Source organism: Tripterygium wilfordii, chromosome 2 (assembly GCF_013401445.1).
Source record: "Tripterygium wilfordii isolate XIE 37 chromosome 2, ASM1340144v1, whole genome shotgun sequence".
Taxonomy (NCBI): Eukaryota; Viridiplantae; Streptophyta; class Magnoliopsida; order Celastrales; family Celastraceae; genus Tripterygium; species Tripterygium wilfordii.
In genome coordinates this window covers 1,170,925-1,192,464 of record NC_052233.1, presented here as the reverse complement: position 1 = coordinate 1,192,464, position 21,540 = coordinate 1,170,925, and the positions used below count along the sequence as shown (strand labels likewise).

Genomic DNA, 21,540 nt, shown 5'->3' with positions numbered 1-21,540 from the left:
ATGTCATTCCAAGCCGCAGTAGGCACTGGTAAAGGCTGCAAGAGTCCTTGGGGACTTAGAGTGGAATACTTGTGTGTTTGGCACACCGCACACTTAGCCACAAAATTCTTGATATCAGTCCGCATGCCCACCCAAAAGACCACACTGGAAAGTCTCTTAAACGTGCGAAAAAACCCGGAATGACCTCCTTGAGGAGTGGAGTGAAACTCTTGCATGAGAGCAGGAATACGAGTTGAGCTCCTAGGAATCACCAGACAACCATGATGGAAAAGAGAGCCTCCAATCAACGAATAGGGTGGTTTGCTATCTGGACTTAATATCAGAGATTGAACAATTCCTTTCAACTGAGCATCTTGCAAGACCTCATCCTGTAAATCCAGCAGAGTGGGGCATGAAACAATTGATAGCCCAGCCAATAACAAGGGCTTCTCGGTAGTATGCACCCCCGAGGAATTCTTGTCGGCTTCAATCTCAGAACTCTCCTCCCTTCTAGATAAAGCATCAGCGGCTTTGTTCTCTAGGCCAGGTCTATATTGTATCTCAAAGTCAAAACCAAGAAGTTTAGTAATCCACTTCTGCTGTCCTTCATGGATCACTCGCTGGTCCAGCAAAAAACGCAGGCTGCTCTGGTCGGTGCGCACAACAAATTTCCTCCCCAAGAGATAGTGCCTCCATTTGTGGGTGGCAAACACGATAGCCATGAGTTCACGCTCATAAACAGATTTGAGACGAGCGCGGGGAGACAAAACTTGGCTAAAGTAAGCAAGGGGATGGCCATCTTGCATCAAGACTGCCCCCAAACCACTCCCAGAAGCATCCGTTTCGACAATGAAGTCCTTAGAAAAATTAGGCAATGCTAAAACAGGGACCTCACACATTGCTTTCTTTAATTGGTCAAAAGCTGCCTGGGCCTCGTCGCCCCACAAGAAGGCATTTTTCTTTAGCAAAGCTGTCAAAGGAAGAGCAAGTGTACTATAGCCTTTCACAAACTTCCGATAGTAACCTGTGAGGCCAAGAAAACCTCTCAAAGATTTGATGGTGCTAGGAACTGGCCAGCTTATCATACTTTGAATCTTGGCAGGATCAGCCGAGACTCCCTTGGAAGATACAATATGACCCAGGTACTCCACTTGAGATTGGGCAAAAACACATTTCTTGACATTCACTACTAATTCATGTTGGCAGAGTATAGCAAATGCAATCTCCAAGTGCTGTAAGTGCAGAGAGAAATCCAAACTGAAGATTAGAATATCATCAAAAAATACTAAAATGAACTTACGAAGGTGCGGCTTAAAGATGGCATTCATCAATGATTGAAAGGTAGACGGAGCATTTGTTAATCCAAACGGCATAACCAGAAATTCATAGTGACCCTCGTGTGTTCGAAACGCTGTTTTCTCAGTATCCTGATCTCGCACACGGATTTGGTGGTAACCAGATTTTAGGTCCAACTTCGTAAAAATCGTAGCTCCCTGCAACTCATCTAAAAGTTCATCAATAACTGGGATAGGAAATTTATCTGGTATAGTCAACTTGTTTAAAGCCCTGTAATCAACACACATTCTCCATCCTCCGTCTTTCTTCTTTACCAACAAGACGGGACTAGAATAAGGACTATTACTGGGTTTAATTATCCCTGCTGCCAGCATTTCACAGACTAACTTCTCAACCTCAGTCTTTTGGTAATATGGATATCTGTAGGGTCTAATATTTGGCGGAGAAGCCCCTTCACGGAGAGCAATAGCGTGATCATGATGCCTTTTCACTGGTAAACCCTCCCTGGCAGTAAACACCGAAGGAAACCTCAATAATATGGTCCGTAACTCAGGTGGTAGCTCCAACGGAACTACACTTGCGTCATGAATAACCTGGGATTGAGGCTCTGGACACCCCACAGACTCTAGAATTTGACAGGCTCCAAACTCCACCAAAAACCCCAAATCTCCATTACGTATTGTCTTCAACATAGATTTGAGTGAAATCACGGTTTTGGACAACGCGGGATCACCCTACCACACCACAGTCCGCCCTTCCTTGTTGAACTGCATGGTCAATTTCTTGTAATTCGTTGAAATGTCACCCAAAGATCGCAACCAGGCTATACCCAAAATTAGATCGGCACTCCCAAGATCAAAAACATGAAAGTGATCACTAAACTCCTGCCCTTGCACAACAAATTGAACTCCACGACAGTACCCGGCACCGGTAACGCAAACCCCATTGCCAACTTGGACCGTGAATTTCCGCTTGCTACACACCGGAATTGCTAACACCGAAACCACTTCGGGAGAAATAAAATTATGGGAAGCACCACTATCCACCAATATGATCACTTCTCGACCCTTAAGTAATCCACGCACCTTAAGTGTACTCTTGTTGGTCGACAAACCGAAAATGGAGTTCATCGAGAGCTCTAAGTTGTTATTCTCAGTAACGTCCGTTGGAATGGTTTCTTCAATCTGATTATCAGCGGGGTCCCCCCCTTCCTCTTCATCGTCAGAGACAAGTAAAACCTGTAGTGCTCGATTCTTACAGCGATGGCCTGGGTGATATTTTTCGTCACAACGAAAACAAAGGCCGCGCTCACGCCGCCGCTGGGCTTCCGCATCAGAAAGGTGACGAACAGAATCCTTCTTCACTGCCAACAAAGGAGGGGTGATGGATTTGTTATCACGGTTGTCGGTCTTAGGTACTGGCGAAGATCGGGGTGACTCGGACGCTTTCACCAGAGGTGTGGTTGAACTGCTGCCACGACTTCCTCCGGATGACAAGAAACGTTGGGACTGGAAGGCTGTGGCTTGGGCCAAAGCTATGTTTCTATCCTCCACCCGCTGGGCCAACTCCATCAAGCCCATTAATGACAACGTTGGGCTCATTTTCACTTCAGCCCGAATAACATCTTTGAGCCCATTAACGAATATCCCAGCTAGCATTTCTTCACTAACATCTTTCAACGGCGCCGACAACTGTTCAAATCGTTCACGGTACTCTGCAACTGTGCCCTCCTGCCGCAACGCCACCAAGCACTCATACCCAGTACCCTCCTGAGAACTACGAAAGCGCTTCAACAAGGCCGAACGAAAACCCTGCCATGTAACAATAGGTGTTCGCGATTCCACCCATTGAAACCAACTCAGGGCCCGTCCCTCAAGGCAAACCACTGCAGCAGCGATGCGGTCATTTTCTGCCACCTGATTCACCGTGAAGTACCGCTCCGCTCGAAACAGCCACCCCGAAGGGTCATCGCCGGAAAATATGGGTAAATCCAGTTTCCTGTGGTTAAACTCCCACTCCCCTGCGAGGCGTGGTTCCGAAGAACTATCTGGTGGACGAGAGGACTCTCCACCCACCTTGTCCTTACCTCTCGAAGAAGTGTCGGAAACTTTCAAGAAATCACGCATCTCAGCCAAGTACAGCTTCATCGTTTCCATGTCCTCCTTCAAACCGCCAACGACAGTTTTCATCTCCCCCATGTCCTTCTCCAAAGCATCTGTTCTTCCTTCCATTTTCGCCTTGGCCATACCAGTACCGTCACTGCTCCGATACCAATGATAGACCACAACAGATTAATACAAACTATCACAGCAAAACAACAGAATATAACTTGTAAACCAGAGGAATGTGGCTATATTGATTGAAAGGGAAAAACAAGAGAAAGCTGTTACACAGGAAATGCAAAGATAAACCTAACTTTCGAGGAGTTAGGACCTCCAAAAGACAACACGTCCTACTCAATTCCAGAATACCACTACCACTACTGCTACCAGACTATATACTCAGAGTCTGTTACCAACAGGACATGCCAATAAAAAGATTACATGTGTCTTCATCAAGGCCCTACACTTGCTGCTCTCTGATGCCCTTGCCTTTTCGTTTATACCTGTGAACAATAAGTCTATCAAGTACCAAATAAACTTCTGCCGGTGTTCTTATCCGTGCACTGCCTGAATGATATTTGAAGTGTAAGATGATGGTTATTAAAATAACATGCGCATTTTGATTGAACTCAGCACGGCACAGCCGTTGACAATGAAAACAACTTATTATGTAATTCTCATCTCATAAAATTCACATCTATCAAAAAAAAAAAAAAGACCCACCTGCAAATGTGCTACGGATAGAAATAAATTCCAAGCGAGCTTATTTAAAAGGCATCATAACAATTGATTTTTTGTTTCTCAAGTTTGAGATCAGCACTAACCAGCAAAGAAACCTAGAGTCTTCTGAATATGCAGATTGTGTGCTCACAAATGAGGAAGAAGATAACTGAAAATAGAAGGTTACATAAGGTCCAACAATTAATTCTCAGCAAAAGACAGCTACCAGACAATGTATGAGAAAGTTGTCTGTTTATAACTAAAGTAAATGAAACATATTACATAAACATAGAACCAGCCATTTCTTTACCTTTGACGCAAAGCCTCTGACAGGCAGAACTAATACCTCCTTATTGCAAAACAATGGATTATTGGAGAATCAGTGAGCTCATATAAATTTCAAAATTAGATAGCATCATCGTCAATTCAGTTGGAAATTTAAACACCTGAGATGCTACCATTCTCAAGAGTTTCTAAACTAATGCCATGTATGTCAGAAAAGCAGGGTATGGGCAAGCAAACAAAAGCGCTTTAAAGAATACATCAAGAGTAGAACCTCCTATGGCCACTTAGTGATCTTAGATAGCATTAAGTCATCTAGAAAGGCAAACCTAATTATAGTTTACCAAAGCGATGAATTCTACCCTTCGACGATATCAATTCATCAAATTTTAATCATCCAAAGACTGCTTCAGACACAATTCTCTAAGATCTTGCATTTTCACATAAGGGAACTTAGGAAATAAATAAGACAGAGATCTAATGAGCTACCAGTGATTATAAGGATATACATCCTACTATAAATCCAGAATTTACATACAATTAAATCAGTTAAAAAATCAATGTTGCCACCATGTTTGTGAATGATGTATAACCAGGAAAAAAATAATGTTTATTTCAAAAAAACATATAACTAAACGAAAGGATTACCTTTGATCCCATGAGATCAGAGAGGAAAATATTTTGCACCAGACAATTAGGAACTGGCAATTTAAACACTGCAGCTAAAAGGTGAACTGACAAAGCAAAGAAGACACGGTGACTATAAATGGAAATGGAAGCTGGAAACAGAAGGAATGAACATGATCTGAAGGGGTTTGGAAGACAGAAAAGAAATCTTTCTGATGTGCACATATCATGTATATTTCTTAAAATTCACATATTAAAGCGACATTATTCTATTGCATTTTGTAGATGGAATCCAGGAAGATCATTTTTAAATGTACCTAATGCAATGCTAATAGTTTCAACCCCAGAATACATTCAGCAGCATTGCCCTGCTAACTTTACAAACAAGAAAGAAGATGAATACCTAATCTTATTTAAGAAAATATGATAGGAGAATAAATGAAAGGAAAATATGTTGTATAATTCCAAAAGAACAAGTTCCAAATTCCAAGACCAACAGATATGCCTCTTTGTGAAGCTCATATAGATTCAATCCACTAGCAATAATTTACTCCACAATGTAGCCATCTGAGCTGAACCAGGGGAATATTTTGTACTTTGAACTTTGAAGTACCAAAAGATCCCAAACCAGAGCTTTTCTTCATGCAGAAAAAGGGGAAGATTTAATTTGAAATACCCCATTCGCCATTAAAGGTCAACTGTTTGTGACGAAAAAATTGACTACAAATCACTACTTAATGAACAATTATCAACCGTTTGCATTCCCTCAATCAAAGAGATGTATGTGCTGTCGTCAGGTTTAATGCCATTACTAACCATTTCTTTAAGTAGTTCTTCAGCAAGATCACCTTCTTGGTTTTTGCACAACCCTTTTATAAGAGCATTGTATGTGAGAAGCGTAGGGTTGAATCCGATATTCAACATCTCATCCCGAACGTTGAAAGCATCCTTCATATCACCTCTCCTACTATACCCACTAATCAGGGTATTATAACTAATGTGATCAGGCTTTATTCCCCTGTTCTTCATCTCTTCAAGAAGCTCACGGGCTTCTTCAACTTTCCCCTCCCTACAACGGCCTTGCATTAGGGTATTATAAGTTACTTCATCTGGAGTAACTTTCTTTATATCCATCTCCTTTAACAGTGCAAATGCACGTTCCATATTCCCAATAGCACAGTGGCCATCAATCAAAGCATTGAACATTATGAGATCTGGATACACGCCTTTACCCTGTATCTTCTCAAAAAAGTTATCCGCCCCCTTCATTCTGTTTCTTTTACACAAAACATATAAAAGAGGTGTATAAGTTTTTTGTGAAGGCTGAATCCCCTTAACCACCATTTCATCGTAAATATCAAAGGCTTTTTTTGCATTCCCACCTCTGCAATACCCATTAATCAAAATGTTATAGGTTATAACATCAGGAGCAATCCCCTTTTCTTCCATTTCTTTAAGTAAATGATCAGCTTCACTCATCTTGCATTCCATTAACAATGCATGAATCAACACATTGTAAGTTGACGCGGTCGGAAATATCCCCTTCTCAACCATCTCATCCCTGAAGCTAAAAGCCAAGTCCAAATCCCCTTTATTGCAATATCCATCAATCAAGATATTGTAAGTCCTTGCATCCGGAACCAACCCAATTTCTTTCATTTTTCCAAGCATCATAGATGCCTCCTCAAGTCTTGCTTCCTTTGACAATCCACTAACAAACGAAGCGTATGTATATGAATCCGGAGGAACACCTCTATCTTTCATTGTACTTAAAACACCATGAGCTGCCTCAAACCTCCCTCTCGAACAATACCCCTGGATTATGGTGTTATAAGTGGCAATATTAGGTTTAACTCCCAAACTGTCCATAAACCCCATGAATTCCTTTGCCTTCTTCAACTTCCCTTCCTTACATAACACATTAATCATTATATTATATGTGATCACACTGGACTTAATCCTTAATCTGAACATCTCCGCATACAAAACCCATGCAGTATCCGTCCTGTTCAACTTTAGAAACAAACTCAACATCTCATTACAAGTCTCGACCTTAGGCGAAATTCCCTTTTTCTTCATCATATCAAAGCACTTTAACGCATCATCACCTTTCCTCAACTCACAATAAGCCCTTATCAAAAAATCAAAAACAATACTACTCTTTACACCCAACTCATCACGGGAAATCGCCAGCGCATCAAAAAACTCTATGTTCGTCGCAAGACCATCATTGATGGCTCGCTTAAACAGCTGCAAAGCAGGTTTTTGGGACGGGAGGTGAGAGACGATTCCTATAGCAAGACAGCGGGTTCTAGCATCGAGGCAATGAGACTCGATGTGGGCTATGAATTGAAGAACCAAATCAGGGGTTTTCTGGAGACTGAACAAAGTGGAGGATACAAGAGAAGGAGTAAGCTTGGGCGAAACCTGTTTGATGAAATGCCACTGAGAAGAATTGATCGAGTCAAGCAGCTGTTGCTTCGTTACCTGATCTGCTTCCATCTCAGTTAGTGGTTGTGAAGCCGAAGAGAATAGTTTCGTTATAGAGAAGATGTTTTCATGGGAGTTCTTGTGGAGTTTGAAGACAAGTGAGTTGAGGACGTTGAAGCGTTTCATAGTTGCGGCAAGAAACTTGATTTTGAGAACGAGAGACTGGCTTTGCTTCTCAAGTTCTTTCGATTTAAATCCAAATCTGAAGGTGAGCCCAGATCCGGCCCAATCAGATAAACGCTGGATGGGTCCGGGTTACGCTGGGTAGGTCGGGGTCGGGGGTCGGGTGGGTTGAGAGCAAAAAAATAAAATTGAATTTGACAGCTGTGGGATTTGAACCCACGCCCTTTCGGACCAGAGCCTAAATCTGGCGCCTTAGACCACTCGGCCAAACTGTCGTCGATAAACGAAACGTGTTATGTTAAGTAATATATAGATTGTTTAGAATTGCCACACATTTTGCCACACCCATTCAACTTTGTACAAGTAGACCAGTCAACTGTTGGGTGTGAACAATATGGAAAAAGTATGGTATTGAACCTTGTTTTGTGTTTTACTTGTGAAAAATGGAACATTAATTTGGCTGGTCTCTCTAGTGTGTTTGAACTATCTATATTTTGTTTGAAGCTCCAAAACTTCTTTCACATTTGACATTTTCTTTTTGTTGTTGATAAACTAAGCATGAGAGTTGGTTTTTCTCCTACAAATCACAAACAAGCTATAATCCCTTCCCCTTAACAGCTTCTAGAGGGGCCTATTATTTATGTGAGATGACCGGATCAAAACAAAAAAAATTAAATAGAATGAAAATTAAAAAAAAAAACTCAAAAATCATCACTAATTTTATCAATATTAGTATATTAATTTCTTAAATATCACTGCGTCCCCTGAAAACCACATGGGTGATAGAATAGCTGGTGAAAAATCTCTCTGGAGCCATATTGTATAGACTCGGGGGTCATAAGTTCGATTATCATTGAGAATAATACTTGTGGCAATACGTCTTGTCTAACGTCCCGAATTTAAACTCATATCGAATGTCCAAATGACAAATTTGTATAGTATAATTGTAAGTTAAAATGTCTTTGCATGATACAACTATTCACATTTTAAAAAGTCTCACACTTGGAAGGATAAGGATCCCTTGAATAATAGGTCAATATTGGTTTGCATGAGACACACGTAAACAACAATGTGAGCAACCACACCGTACTCGCGAATATCCCGCAAGCCAGATCCTATCGGTATCTACGATTCTACGGCCCGACAACACACAGATTTTTTCACCCACGAGCACGAACCTTAAACCGCTCAAATCATAATTCTATTTTACCAAAACGCCCCTCCTTAATCTTCCCCTATATATAAACCAAGCAAACTCTTTTTATTCAATTCACCAACACAAGAAAGAAAGAAAGGAAGAGAAGGAAGGAAAGAAGAAGGAAAGAAAGAAAATTGGGGTTTGTCAAGTGTTTGTGAAAATGTCAGCAGTGGTGGAGGTCTGGGTTAGCGAGCTAGCAAGGCTAAAAGAGAGGGTTGAAAAGGTCAAGAAGCCATTATTATTATCATTGTCAAAAGACAAGGCCAAAGAAGCAGAAGAAGAAGTGGAAGATATAAAGATTAAAGCCAAGGAAAAGGAAGACGACAGCGCCACAATTTCAGAGACTACTGTTTTCTTGCTCATGGACATGTTTGCTCCTTTGTGATTACCGATTCATATATATAGCATGAATCATTGTACGTGTATATATATATTTATATATATATATATATATATATATATATATATATATTTGTGTGTTGTGCATATCAATTCTTTTGCTGTGCTTGTAAGTTGTAAGTCGTAAGTCATAATATGAAAAATGAAATATCCCTTTTGTCGATAAACAGTTCATGAATTATCAATTTTCTTTTTTTTTCTTTTTCTACTTACAATCTCAACAACTTGGGCCTAATTATTGGAACAAAAGCACAGAAACTGTTAGTGTTCAATTGGGTCGGACGGTCTGTAGAGTTGTTGACTGTTTCTTTTTCTTTTTTGATGCTGTTCTATATATATATGAGGGAAGAAATGGTAAAACAGGCGGCATTAGCAGCAAAAACAAACAACTCCAATTTTCTGAAAAGTCGGTGCAAGAGCCAATTTCCCTTCGACTTCCGTTTCTTTCCCATTGAAGAATTTGTTTGTTTCTTAATTTCCAATTGTTTGATTAGATTTGTGGTTCTAATCATTTGGCCTTCTTTGCCAATAGATACATGCTAACTTTCAATGTGACTTCAAATTTCCACATAATACTATGTCGTTTTCCTATCATATAAAAGTGAAGTGGTCCAAAACATTTAAATGAACACAAGATTAGTTATTTGGCATGTTTTTTTTGATAAAGCAACAATATATTGAAACAACAAAAACAGTACAAGAAACAAAACAGGACATCGAAAACAGATGGCCTGAGAATATACAAGAGCCAAAACAAAAAATTACAAAATAAATAAGCATCCACTTGATTTCCATAAACGTTTGAAGGGAGGAGCAGAATTTCAAATATGTATTGGCTGTGAAAGCTGGAAAACACGTTGAGCTTTTGGAGCAGGAACACCTTGTCTTAAGAAACTTCAATTGAGAGTAGTAAAGATGAGGTTTAGAGCAGAAAGCATGAACTCAAGATATAATCAATTTACATTTTCAACCCCAGTGGTCTAGTTCTGGGACTCTGCCATGTATCTTATGTATGATGCGTCCATGCGATTGTGCTTGTAACCACCTTGCCATCTGATGATAGCATGTACTGGTACCACCTTATTGTGATCCTAAACGAAAGAGAGAGGGCCAACTGTGCTAACAACAAGAGCACATAGAAAGACACCGAAAGAAGAAACCAAAAGGGGAGACACCAGGAAAAAAAGGAGGAAAGGGGGGAGGAGGAAGAAAAAAAAAAAAAAAAAAAACTCCCAAAAGCAAAAACAAAACCTGATAGAGAAGGCGAAAAGAAAGAAAAAACGAAGACATAGGAGAAAACACAGGACACCCCTAGAGAAAAGACCAGGAAAACCACACCCCAAAGAAAAGACCAGGAAAAGCTCAAGAAAGGAGAAAGAAGTATAACACACACCCCAGACCCCAAAAAACCAGTGTTTAGAACAATACAAATACCCATACCCAGTGTTTAGAGCAAAAAAACACACTCACCCAGTGTAATCCCCAGACACACAGTGATTAACCCACAAAACACACGCACCCAGTGTTTGCAACCCCAAAATACACCCAACATATTGATCAGAAAACACAGAGAAAGAGATAACACACACACCCCCAATCCCCAGTGTTTTTAGAACCATCTCACATAATCAGATGAGCGCCTGACTCCTTCTCTTGCTAGCATATCAGCCATGGCATTTCTTTCTCGCCGAATATGATGTACCTGGAAATTTTGTAACTGCAATTTTGCAATGCTGATTGCATTCATTGATTGTTCAAGTCGCCAAGGTGTGACTCCATTTTTTGAGACCCATTTGAAAGCATTTTGAGAGTCTGTTTCCAGAATGATCCCTACATGTGAGGGCAAAGCTGGCAATGTAGATAACTCCAAAGCTTTTCTAATAGCTCTCAACTCTGCTTCATTTGATTCGCAAATTCCAATATGGCATGAGAAAAAGCATATTATCGAGCCATACTCACTTCTCAGCACACCACCAATCCCCGACCTTCCCGGCTTACCCAATGAGGATCCATCTACATTCCATTTTAACCAGCCCTGGCTTGGGGGATTCCACGTCAATGCTGAAGATGGTCTTTTAGACCTTGTATTTGTCCAGAATTTTATACACTCCGAGGACTGTGCCAGCTGAAAACTTTGATAAGGGAAATGAGGCACTATGTAAGTAACCCAGTATTTCAATCTAACAAAAATTAAATGGTATATATCCAGCCAATTGACATCCTTTCCTTCAAAAATCAGCTCATTTCTTGCCTTCCAAATAGACCACACAACCACATAGAACAATAAGCACCATATTTTCCTCTATATGCTCCCTTGTGAAACCATAGACTCCCATTGTTCAAACATTTTATTAATATCAGCAGAGGGACACCAGCAGAAACCCCACCATTTCATAATGCGATACCATACGGATAAAGGTCCAGCACATTGGCAAAATAAGTGATCAACAGATTCAATTTCAGTAGCACAAAACGGACACAAGTTTTCTGAGTCATGTAATATACCCTTCCTAGTAAGGGAATCCCTCGTTTGGAGTTTCTTCTGGACTAAAATCCATACAAAAATCTCTACTTTTGGAGGAGCCAAACTTTTCCAAACAATAACGGTATTAGGAAGGTTGTCAATTGGCACACTTTGTATCAAGACATCTAACAGCTTGTGGTAAGCTGACTTTACATTGAAATCTCCATCACAACTAAATTTCCAGATTCTCCTGTCAATCCTGGCAGGACTTAATATATATGAGGATAGACCTTGCATCATTTCATTCACAAGAGATTCCTCCCAGTGAAAGAGTCTCCTTCTCCATACAAAGATCCATTCCCATTTATAATTCTCCCAAATTCCCATATTCACAATCTTCTCACTGCGTTGAAGAGAAATATTGTATAACCGCGGAAACAACTCCTTGAGGGATCTGTCAGTCAACCAAGTATCATGCCAAAACAAAGTTTTCATCCCATTCCCCACTATAATACCAATGCCGTCTGTATACAATGGGCAAGAAGCCAAAGATTGTATATTCTTCCACAAAGGCGAGGCTGATTGAGAAGTGGGAATATTATTCGAATGAACAGCCAAACTGCTACCATATTTCTCCAGAATAACCTTCCTCCATAGGCTATTTTCCTCACTAACAAAACGCCATATCCACTTGAAAAGAAGGGCCTTATTTTTTAGGGTAATATCAACAATGCCCAAACCACCTTTTGACTTTGGCTTCCAAACCTGTTCCCATTTTACACAGTGAATCCTTCTCTTTTCTTCAGTTCCCCCCCACAAAAAATTCCTTTGCAGAGATTCTAACTTTTTAGCCACCGATGATGGAATTTTGAATATGGACATGTTTATCGCCAGCAACCACTTGTGCGTTCAGTTGATGAATATCTCTAGATCCAAATCATACAGATTTAGGAGTGTGAGTTCGATTTCTAATGCGAGCAATTACATGTATGGTCAAGTATTATGTTTTGATTCAATTTACCATGTGTCGACAGGATGTAAATTTATGTGCGATGGCCGGAGTTTAGGCCCTTGATGTCCAAATTAATAGTAGATTTATATGGTATTGTGGATAAATAAAATAACACATACCAGATCAACATAACACGTGGTATGGATAAAGAGAACTTCCAATAAACATCGTATTAGGGAAGAGGCTGGGAGATGATCTCTCTCACTCCCAATAAAATATCTCAAGCTAACATTCAAACGTCAAGAAGACTAGGGATCAAGATTAGAATCAGGAGAGATTTGATCATACCTGTCATAACACTCCATATCCTACCTATCACAAAGGGCCACCCTCTCTTTTGTTCTTGCCTACCTATCACAAAGGGCCACCCTCTCTTTTGTTCTTGCAGAATTCATGGAGACTTGCTACTGCATCAGCCCTCTCAGTAATTGACGTGTGGATCGTCTAGATTTTTGCATCCACAACTATCTTTCTCGGTTATCAAAAATTTAATGATATTCATACAGTAAAAAGACTCGAATTTCATTTTAAAATCCTTCAAATCAAATCATTTTTTCCTTTTAATTTAACCAAATTCAATTAGTGGGTTAGGTTTAATCTTCCAAATCAACCAGTACTTCAACTTCAACTCTACAAAGTGACATCAGCCAAATTAGTCTAAGCCCATCATGTTCCACCAAAAATAGGCTAGAACTCTTAGGCCCATCATTTTGTTCCCAAGCCCAGTGACCTCAATATCCACTCTCAGGCCCAAGCTGCTATCTTCTTCTCCAAGTCGAAAGGAAACACATTTTTTGTTTTAAACTCGACTCCTCTCTGGAGTCTGAACATTAAAAACTCACGAATGGAATTTGTAGTGGAAGAAGGCAAGGAACCTCGCAGAGAGTGTTCGACTCTGCTTCTGGTTTGTTCCAATTTCTACAGCCTTTTTCAGTCTTTGTTCATCTGTTATCGTATTTGCGATTAAAGTTTTTATGTTAGCTATTCGTTTAGGGTTTCACTCTCAATTTGACCGCTAATTTGCTACTAAGAAAGCAAGCAAGTGAAATTTGAGTTTGTTATGATACTTGTACCTAATTGGTATCTGCAATTTTTATTTTTCTTGGGTTACAGCCTGCATTGTCGATTGGGAATGTGGGGCAGCTAGCAGTGGATCTCTTGGTGTCTTCGTCGAGAGCGGAGAGAGTTGGGTTTTTAGACGATCCTAACATTCTTCCCTGTGTTGGTAACGATGCTTATGGTCCTATTCCTTGCGGCGAGCTCGCTCTTCCTCTTGAAGGTACCCCTTTTTCTGTCACTGTAACGTATGGGATTTGGTAGGTTTTTTGATTAAGTATTTTACTTGGTGGAGTTGCAGCTTATGAGTCACCCTCCAATGCCTTGACTCTCATTCAACAAAGATCCCCTGTCGTCCAGGTATTACTATAATTCCTGTTTAACTCAACTGTGATAGTTTAAAATTTATGAGAAATTTATGATCTTGAGTTTCTCAAGAATTTGATGCATCAAGTAGTGTTTTATGTACTCCGTGGTGAAGGATTTGCACAAGCCAACACTATTGAAAGTGCATGTGGAACTAAAGTTTAGTGGGTATAACTATTTCTTCCGGACAATATGTCACTCTTACCAACACCGTTACATTAGTTAAGAGATTTCTCTGTTGTTGTGGTTGTTTTATTTTAAAAACTAACTTTTCACAGTTTCACTTAGGGCAGTGGTTACGCAGTTATATGCAAATGGACCTTTTCTTTTCATTTTGACACTAAATCTGAACTCTTCTTGTGTGCATTGAAACTCTGAAGCTCCTGTATGAAACTCCTTCCATGACTAATTTCTTATTTTTTGAAAACTTGAGATTTGAGAAGGCATTTAACTTTCATAATCAACGTAGTGGAGATATATTATTTTCAAGTTTGGAAACTAATAAATGTAATAAGATGAACACATATTTTTGTGCCCCTGGCTAGTAAATCAATGAAATATTAGGCAGAATAAGCCATGGCAAGTTCAAGATTCAGCATAAAAAATTTAACATTGAGCCATTCATTTTTCATTTTGTTAGACGTGACAATCCTTTGTTTTCAACTTGCATGTTAGAAATCTGCTGAGATGTGATGATTTGTTTATCAAAGTTTGAACCATTCTGTGGGTTATGCCTTTGCTTGAGTACCCGCCTATAATTGCTGAATGGAAATTTATGGTTTTTTTTTCCTTCTTCTTCTGGGGAGGCCTATGTTTTATTAAGCATCATCAGCACCAAACCATGCCCTGTGGAACAATATTTTGTTTTTTAATTGGAGTTCTCTATACTATTTATGCTTACATTTTTCCAACCTTGACAATATATGATCAGTGGAGTGATACCTTAATGCATGAACAGGGAATGATGGTTGAATTTGCCAAAAACTTGGCGGACTTTGCTGCTGCTAATGGAAAAGAGCATGTTGTTGTGCTTTCAAGTTTAGACTTTGGGAGGTGGCGGCATATTGACATGTCAAGGTATTCAAAGCAGCTTTGTAATGTTGATTTTCTATTAGTACCTATTGCAAGCCTTTAAATTTTCAATTTGGTACAACATTGTTACTAGTTGTCTCCTGCCGGGCCAAAGTCTTCCTGGGAACCTTGTCAACCAACCCTTTTCAATGTGGACATCCAACTAGGCATTTTGATGACACATTGGAACAGTTTTCCTCTTTATGCCTTGATTAATTACAGACCTGTTCTGCGTTCATTAATTATGCCTACAAAATCCAGAGGAATCATGCATGCCACATTTTTTTGACAGTCTACTTTCTTCAAACTGCAAGGACATGGTTACATAGTAAATGCTTGTTTCTTTTTGCCAAAATTCCATTCTGCCTTTTACTCCTTTTATTTCCTTCACTATAATAACAGTTCTTCTCCACTATCTATCGTTTACTTGCAACTCTGGCAAGCAACACTGCCAGTCCCAAGTTTGGTTAAAGGAGGTATGCGACAGGTCAGCAACCAGTCAAACCTTATAACATGAATCCAGAAAGAGAGAAACTAATTTCTCTTTGTGAATTCAACTAGTCGACCCCAAAATTTTTGTAACAAAGGTTTGGATGATGTTGATGCTGCCGATGATCTTTGTTTTACTTCAACTTTATTCTCTCTCTCAGTGTATTTCGATGTTGAAAGTTTACTTTTCTAATTTAAAGTTGTGCAAAGTAGCATGTTCTCTTACTTTCACTTGACATTTATTGAAATCTTTTGCATTGTCCGCAGCTCCCTAATATATCTTTCTGATATTGAATTTTTGGCCCTTGTTCAGTGGTTTGCAGATATACTACCTATCTAGCGCCAAACCCGATGGCACAGATGATTACTGTGAACAACTTGGGTGGAAAAGACTGCAGGAATATAACCCTGATCAAAGGTCATGGCAATTTCTTAGCTCTTTGGCTGAAGGAAATGATGTGCAGGATAGCAGTTACCCTTTTGAAGATGATGTAGAAGAAGAAGATTATTATCCAAGTTTACCTTTCGCTGCACTTTTTTCTTGTTTCAAGGTTAGGTCTTTCAAGGATGACAATGTTCTGTCATCGGTATCATGATTTGCATATGTGTTATGGTTGCTTTTAGTTTCTCATTTCAAACTGGAGTTAATGTTCTTGCTTTATTGTGATTTTTTTATATTCTTTTCTTTCTCCCTTTTTATGGGTCATTTTAGCCCGTTATCTGTTTGCAGATTATAAAGTCATATAAGTTCACTTTTGCGCCTAATATACTGTATGGGTTTTGATTGAATCAGAGTACATGGGAGAATTGATACTAGTGTCTTTACTACTTTTCAATGTGTAATTCTTTTCTCTCTCTTTGTAATTCTTTTCTCTCTCTTTTTTTTTTGGTTAATTTGCACATCTGAACTTGCCAATGCAGTTTTAGCTGGGTCCACCATCAGCTAAAACTAAGTTTAAGAGTCTACTTCTTTTAAATTTTAATAAACATTATTCAAATTATACTCAATTCATGACTATAGTGGTTAGTCTATGCATACTTTTTTATTTTTTGGTAAGTGGTCTATGCATACCAAACTGACTGAAAAATGTATTCTGATTTCTGTATCAGGCGAAAGGTTTAAAAGTTACATGCTTATTATGTTACTGCTCAGAAGGAGATAACACATCTGATGCTTTTCATTTGGCTGAGTCTACATGCAAACTTTTGGGGCTGAGCCCTGATAATTTCTGTGGTAAGTTTCGATTTTGTTTTAGATATTGAAATATAATGTGATGGTTAAAGAATTTTTTTCCAGACATTGCGTTTTCACCAGTTCAATCTGAATATGTGATCGGAAGTCTTGGATTTTACCCTTTTTAGGGAGAATTATTTCCTCGTAGCTTAACACAATTAATTTCAGTTCCTTTTTTTTTTTTTAATTATTCATGATCTGCACTTCTCTATATCGTTACAGATTTTCTTGCATGAAAGACTAATGTAAGTATGATTTTATTGATGCTATAGGTGATTTAGGATGCTTTTATTTCAACTTCTTGACCTGCATTTTTTCCAACACTTTGATCTAGTTTTTGGTCAGCTTTACTATCTTAACGTATTGATATTGGTCTTAATGAGTTTTTCATTATATTTACTCTCTAATTTCTAAATGATGCTATGACCTTTGGTTTGGTGAACATGCCAACCGGCCGAGAAAGTCAAACCAATGAGTCTCATCTCTTTTATTGGCTATTTTTCAGTTGAAGAGAAATGGCGTATCCCATATTCGTGGAAGACTGTGTATGGACCACCCCCGGATATGGCCATCTTCTAGGTTTGATGTAATGTTAACAAGTCATATACTGTACTAAGACCATAAGGATGCGGTGCTTGTTTTCAATGCTCTTAGAATGTCTTTATAATCTGTTGGTGGAAGTCCCTTACAAGATCTGAAGAGCATAGACTTTGCAGCTGAAAGTCCTGACTAAAGTTTGCCATGTATTGGCAGAATGAGTTGATCAAATATGAATGTATGTATTTACTCTCATTGTTCAGAAATGGGTGTTAAGTAATGCGAAAAAACTGCCATTTTATTTTAGATGACCAGGTTTTAGATATTGGGATTGCCTAGAACGGAATTTGTTATTGCTGGCAACTGAGTTTGCTTTGGGTACTGATTTATGTGCTAATCATAGACACTGTAGCCCAAACTACTTAAATTTTTGGTATATATTTCCTAATCAAACTGTGAAGATGAAGTAGAAGTATGCATTGAACAAGAACAAATTACCACCAAAGTTGGTAGCTCGGTTGCTTGAGCAAGGGATTGAAGTCCTTTTCCTTCCCAGTAACCATAGATATGAGTCCCGCGACAGCGTTTTTGCGGGGCTATGGTTATGGGCTCGTTCTTTGGCAGTAGATATGTGGGTTAAGCACACGTACTCTAGTTCGATTCTGTGTTCTTAACGACTAATAGATGTAGTTTATGATCACAAATTTTTTTTATTTTAATTTGAAAAAATTATAGATGTAGTTTATGATCTAACGAATCCAACGATATATTTTTTGTTCGAAACAAAAATCAAATTCATCGTGATCCACACACCGAATGTTTTGAGTTTATATTCAACGGTCTAAAATTGTTAAGCATTTTTCATGTAGCATATGATTTTTGTTTTGAACAAAAAATATATCGTTGGATTCGTTAGATCATAAATTACACATCTATAATTTTTTCAAAATAAAATAAAAATCTTTTTTGTCTCAAATTGCTATTACAGTGGGGGTCTATTGTAATTTTATTACAGCAGAGCCCAACATTCAGAATAAAGATAAGGGTCCTGTTCTACATTTTAATACCGACAACAATGAAAGAGAGTGTTGACAATGACAACTAGTTGCTGGCAGGGTGTCTAGATTACACAAGGCAGAAAATACAATATAGTTTCTAAATTGAACAAGTAAACTGAATTAAAAAAAAATAAAGATAATATATTATATTAATGTATTATCTAGGGATGACAAAACACTGTCTAGATGACCGAATTTGTTCGACCCGAATTAAACCAAGTTTGGACATAAGTTATATGTCTAAAATCTGGATCCAAAACAAAATTTATGTCCGGTTTAAAACAGGGTTAGGGTCCAAACACATAAATGTTGTCTGATTTACTTGTCCTAACCCTAACCCGGATTAGATTATTATCCTATTTAGTTGTTCGGATTTAAACCATTCTGGGTTTGGTCAATTAAATACTTCCGAAATTCAATCCGGGTTAGGATCCGGACATGTAAATATTTCGTAAACATGTGATGTTTTCCGACCTGAAACTGACGCAGAACCGAATTTTTGCCACCACTTAATACCACCCACCTATTGCTTGTTGTCAACTTATTACACGTCCGACAAATGGAAGAGTCAACAATCACAACTGTCCGAAATTGAGTTGTCCGAAATTGCAACAATAATTGGGGTCCACGTGGCAACAATCCCTCCTTCGAGAATCTACCGTTTATAGATCTTCCTCTCGGTTCATAATCCCTGTCTCCGTCTTAGTAAGCATCGACCGTGTATTGTTGTTTGGTTGCCAAGAAAAAGAAGAAAGAATCCGAGAAAAATGTGGAAAAAGAGTAATTACTTGAGAATGAGGAGAGACGAAGAATCAAGTTACTTGATCGATGCGGATTTTAAAGAGCTGGGTTATGCTGCCAAGAAGCTCGCAAATCATGCTATCAAGCTTGGTAACTTGGGATTCGGGACTTCGTTTCTTGAATGGGTTGCTTCTTTCGCTGCTATGTATGTATTTTTGTGTATTATATGTGTTTTGACCCTATCAATTTCATGTTTGTATGTGTTTTTTTTTTTGATTCTTTACTCTGCTAGTGTTGCTGATTTAGGTCAAAATACTTGGTTTATAGTTTATCATGGTTAATATACTGAATCCTAAGATTATAGTTTTTGGTTTTTATTTTTCATAATTTGTTGATCCCTGAATAATGATGATGCAATATAATTGAGAATCACTGATAGGGATTAGTGACCTCTTAACCACTTGGGATCGTCCATACTCGGAAGGTTGTGAGTTCGATTCCCACTTTGGGAACAATACCTTTGTATCCTGTCATCACGTGGGGAATTTTTATATGTCCGGGTCTGACAATCCGAGTTTAGGCTCATATCCAAAGACCAGCTTGTATATTGTAATTATTGGTTCCCAAAAAAGATTAGTGACCTCTTCATTGTCATGCTAATGCAGTTATCTGTTGATATTGGATCGGACAAACTGGAAAACAAACATTCTCACACAATTGTTGATCCCTTACATTTTCCTTAGCCTGCCTTCAATCATCTTTAGCTTATTCAGGTAACACTCAACTCTGTAACACCACTTGTTCCTGGGGACCTCAAAATGTTCAATTTTACGCTACTGAATCGTCTGGTTTTTGCAGGGGTGAGGTAGGGAAATGGATTGCTTTAGTCGCCATCGTCCTACGCCTTTTCTTCCCCCGGCGCTTCCCTGGTACTATAACTTGGATATATTTTTTTCCCTCTTATCACTTCATTTCTTGCTCAAAAGATTGTGCATGTGATTAGTACTACTGGTCATGACTACTGTGTTGCAGATTGGTTAGAAATGCCAGCTGCTTTGATTATTCTACTAGTGGTGGCACCCAGTTTGTTTGCAAGCACCTTAAGGAGCAGCTGGGTTGGTGTGGCAATATGTCTTGCTATTGCATGTTATTTGCTGCAAGAACACATCAGAGCTTCTGGTGGTTTCAGGAATTCATTCACAAAGGCTCATGGAATATCAAACACAGTAGGCATAGTCCTCCTGTTGGTCTATCCTGCTTGGGCACTAATCATCGACCTCCTGTGATCACACCCTCTCAAGCTGTTGCAGAGTTCTATATTATTCTGGTTATGTATTTATTTTGTGTCAATTATGACTTGTTTCATACTCTGAATTGTTCCCAATCTTGTGGTTTTTTTTTTTTAATCATGAATTGCATCTTCTTGTTTGTTTGGTGAGGAGTACTCTCAAGTATGTAGAGTTTCATTCAATTATGTACTGCTGCTACTGCTGTAAATGAAATAAAAATCTTTGCATTCATAGCAGTATCTATCAAAGTGGTTGAGTAGATAAAATAGGGTATGAAAAATACAGATTTTGACGAAATGTCCCCTTCATTGGTGTCTGGCAAAGGTGCTCCAAAATAGAGCATACTCCAAAAAGTAGAGCACGTGCTCCATTTCTGGCGCACATGCGCTACTTTATAGCGCTTGAAAGAGTGTGCCTCAACATTTTTTTTAAAAGTTTATTATCCATCTAATTTCGACTCTGTTTGGTAGAGCGGATTGTTTGATTTTCAATGTTAGTAGAAATGTTGAGCTTAAAGTTGTGAAATATGTTGTGAGGCGTTTGGTGAACTAAAAGTTGACGCTAGCGGAAAAACTGTTGACTAAAAGTATTATCTTGAATCTAATAATAAATTTTTAATCATTTTTTAATTAAAATTAATTTTAGTATATTAGAAATTTTTTTATATCAAAACTGAAAATGTTAATTAATAAAATAAATAAGTTTATTAGAAATTATTTAAAATTTTTTTATCATTACATTTAAAATTATATCTTATAAAGAAATTTTTAAGCATGAAAATTGTTTTCTAAGCATAAAATTTGTTTTTTAAACTAAATAATGTATTAAATATATATTATTAAAACTTTGGGGCCCACATTTTATTTTATGTAAAAAGTAAAAGACATAAAGATGACAATGGGGCCCACAATAAAAAATTGAAAAAAAAATAATCAAAAAGCTTAGCGTTGGCGTCAAATAAACTCCTATGTAGAGCATATTTGATGCCAATGGATCCACTGTCATTT

At 38.4% G+C, this 21,540-nt stretch overlaps 3 protein-coding genes and 1 non-coding gene across 4 annotated transcripts; 2 read left to right on the top strand and 2 right to left on the bottom strand.

The window, feature by feature from the left end:
• Positions 1-3,600: 3,600 nt before the first annotated feature.
• Positions 3,601-7,664, bottom strand: LOC120007325 (pentatricopeptide repeat-containing protein At2g15630, mitochondrial-like). The gene has a single exon (XM_038857526.1). It carries the CDS (start codon positions 7,620-7,622, stop codon positions 5,727-5,729), a length of 1,896 nt encoding a protein of 631 aa, XP_038713454.1. The 5' UTR covers positions 7,623-7,664; the 3' UTR covers positions 3,601-5,726.
• Positions 7,665-7,814: 150 nt separating this feature from the next.
• TRNAL-UAG lies at positions 7,815-7,894 on the bottom strand. The gene has a single exon. It is a non-coding gene; the product is annotated as a tRNA-Leu (tRNA).
• Positions 7,895-13,478: 5,584 nt separating this feature from the next.
• Positions 13,479-17,751, top strand: LOC120007292 (proteasome assembly chaperone 2). Its single transcript, XM_038857495.1, has 7 exons — positions 13,479-13,596; positions 13,806-13,971; positions 14,050-14,108; positions 15,073-15,191; positions 15,988-16,225; positions 16,785-16,908; positions 17,414-17,751. The coding sequence occupies exons 1-7, from the start codon at positions 13,537-13,539 to the stop codon at positions 17,485-17,487; spliced, it is 840 nt and encodes a 279-aa protein (XP_038713423.1). The 5' UTR covers positions 13,479-13,536; the 3' UTR covers positions 17,488-17,751.
• A 1,420-nt stretch (positions 17,752-19,171) lies between these two features.
• Positions 19,172-20,764, top strand: LOC120007512 (cold-regulated 413 plasma membrane protein 1-like). Its single transcript, XM_038857780.1, has 4 exons — positions 19,172-19,449; positions 19,910-20,017; positions 20,103-20,173; positions 20,277-20,764. The coding sequence occupies exons 1-4, from the start codon at positions 19,271-19,273 to the stop codon at positions 20,528-20,530; spliced, it is 612 nt and encodes a 203-aa protein (XP_038713708.1). The 5' UTR covers positions 19,172-19,270; the 3' UTR covers positions 20,531-20,764.
• Positions 20,765-21,540: the final 776 nt, after the last annotated feature.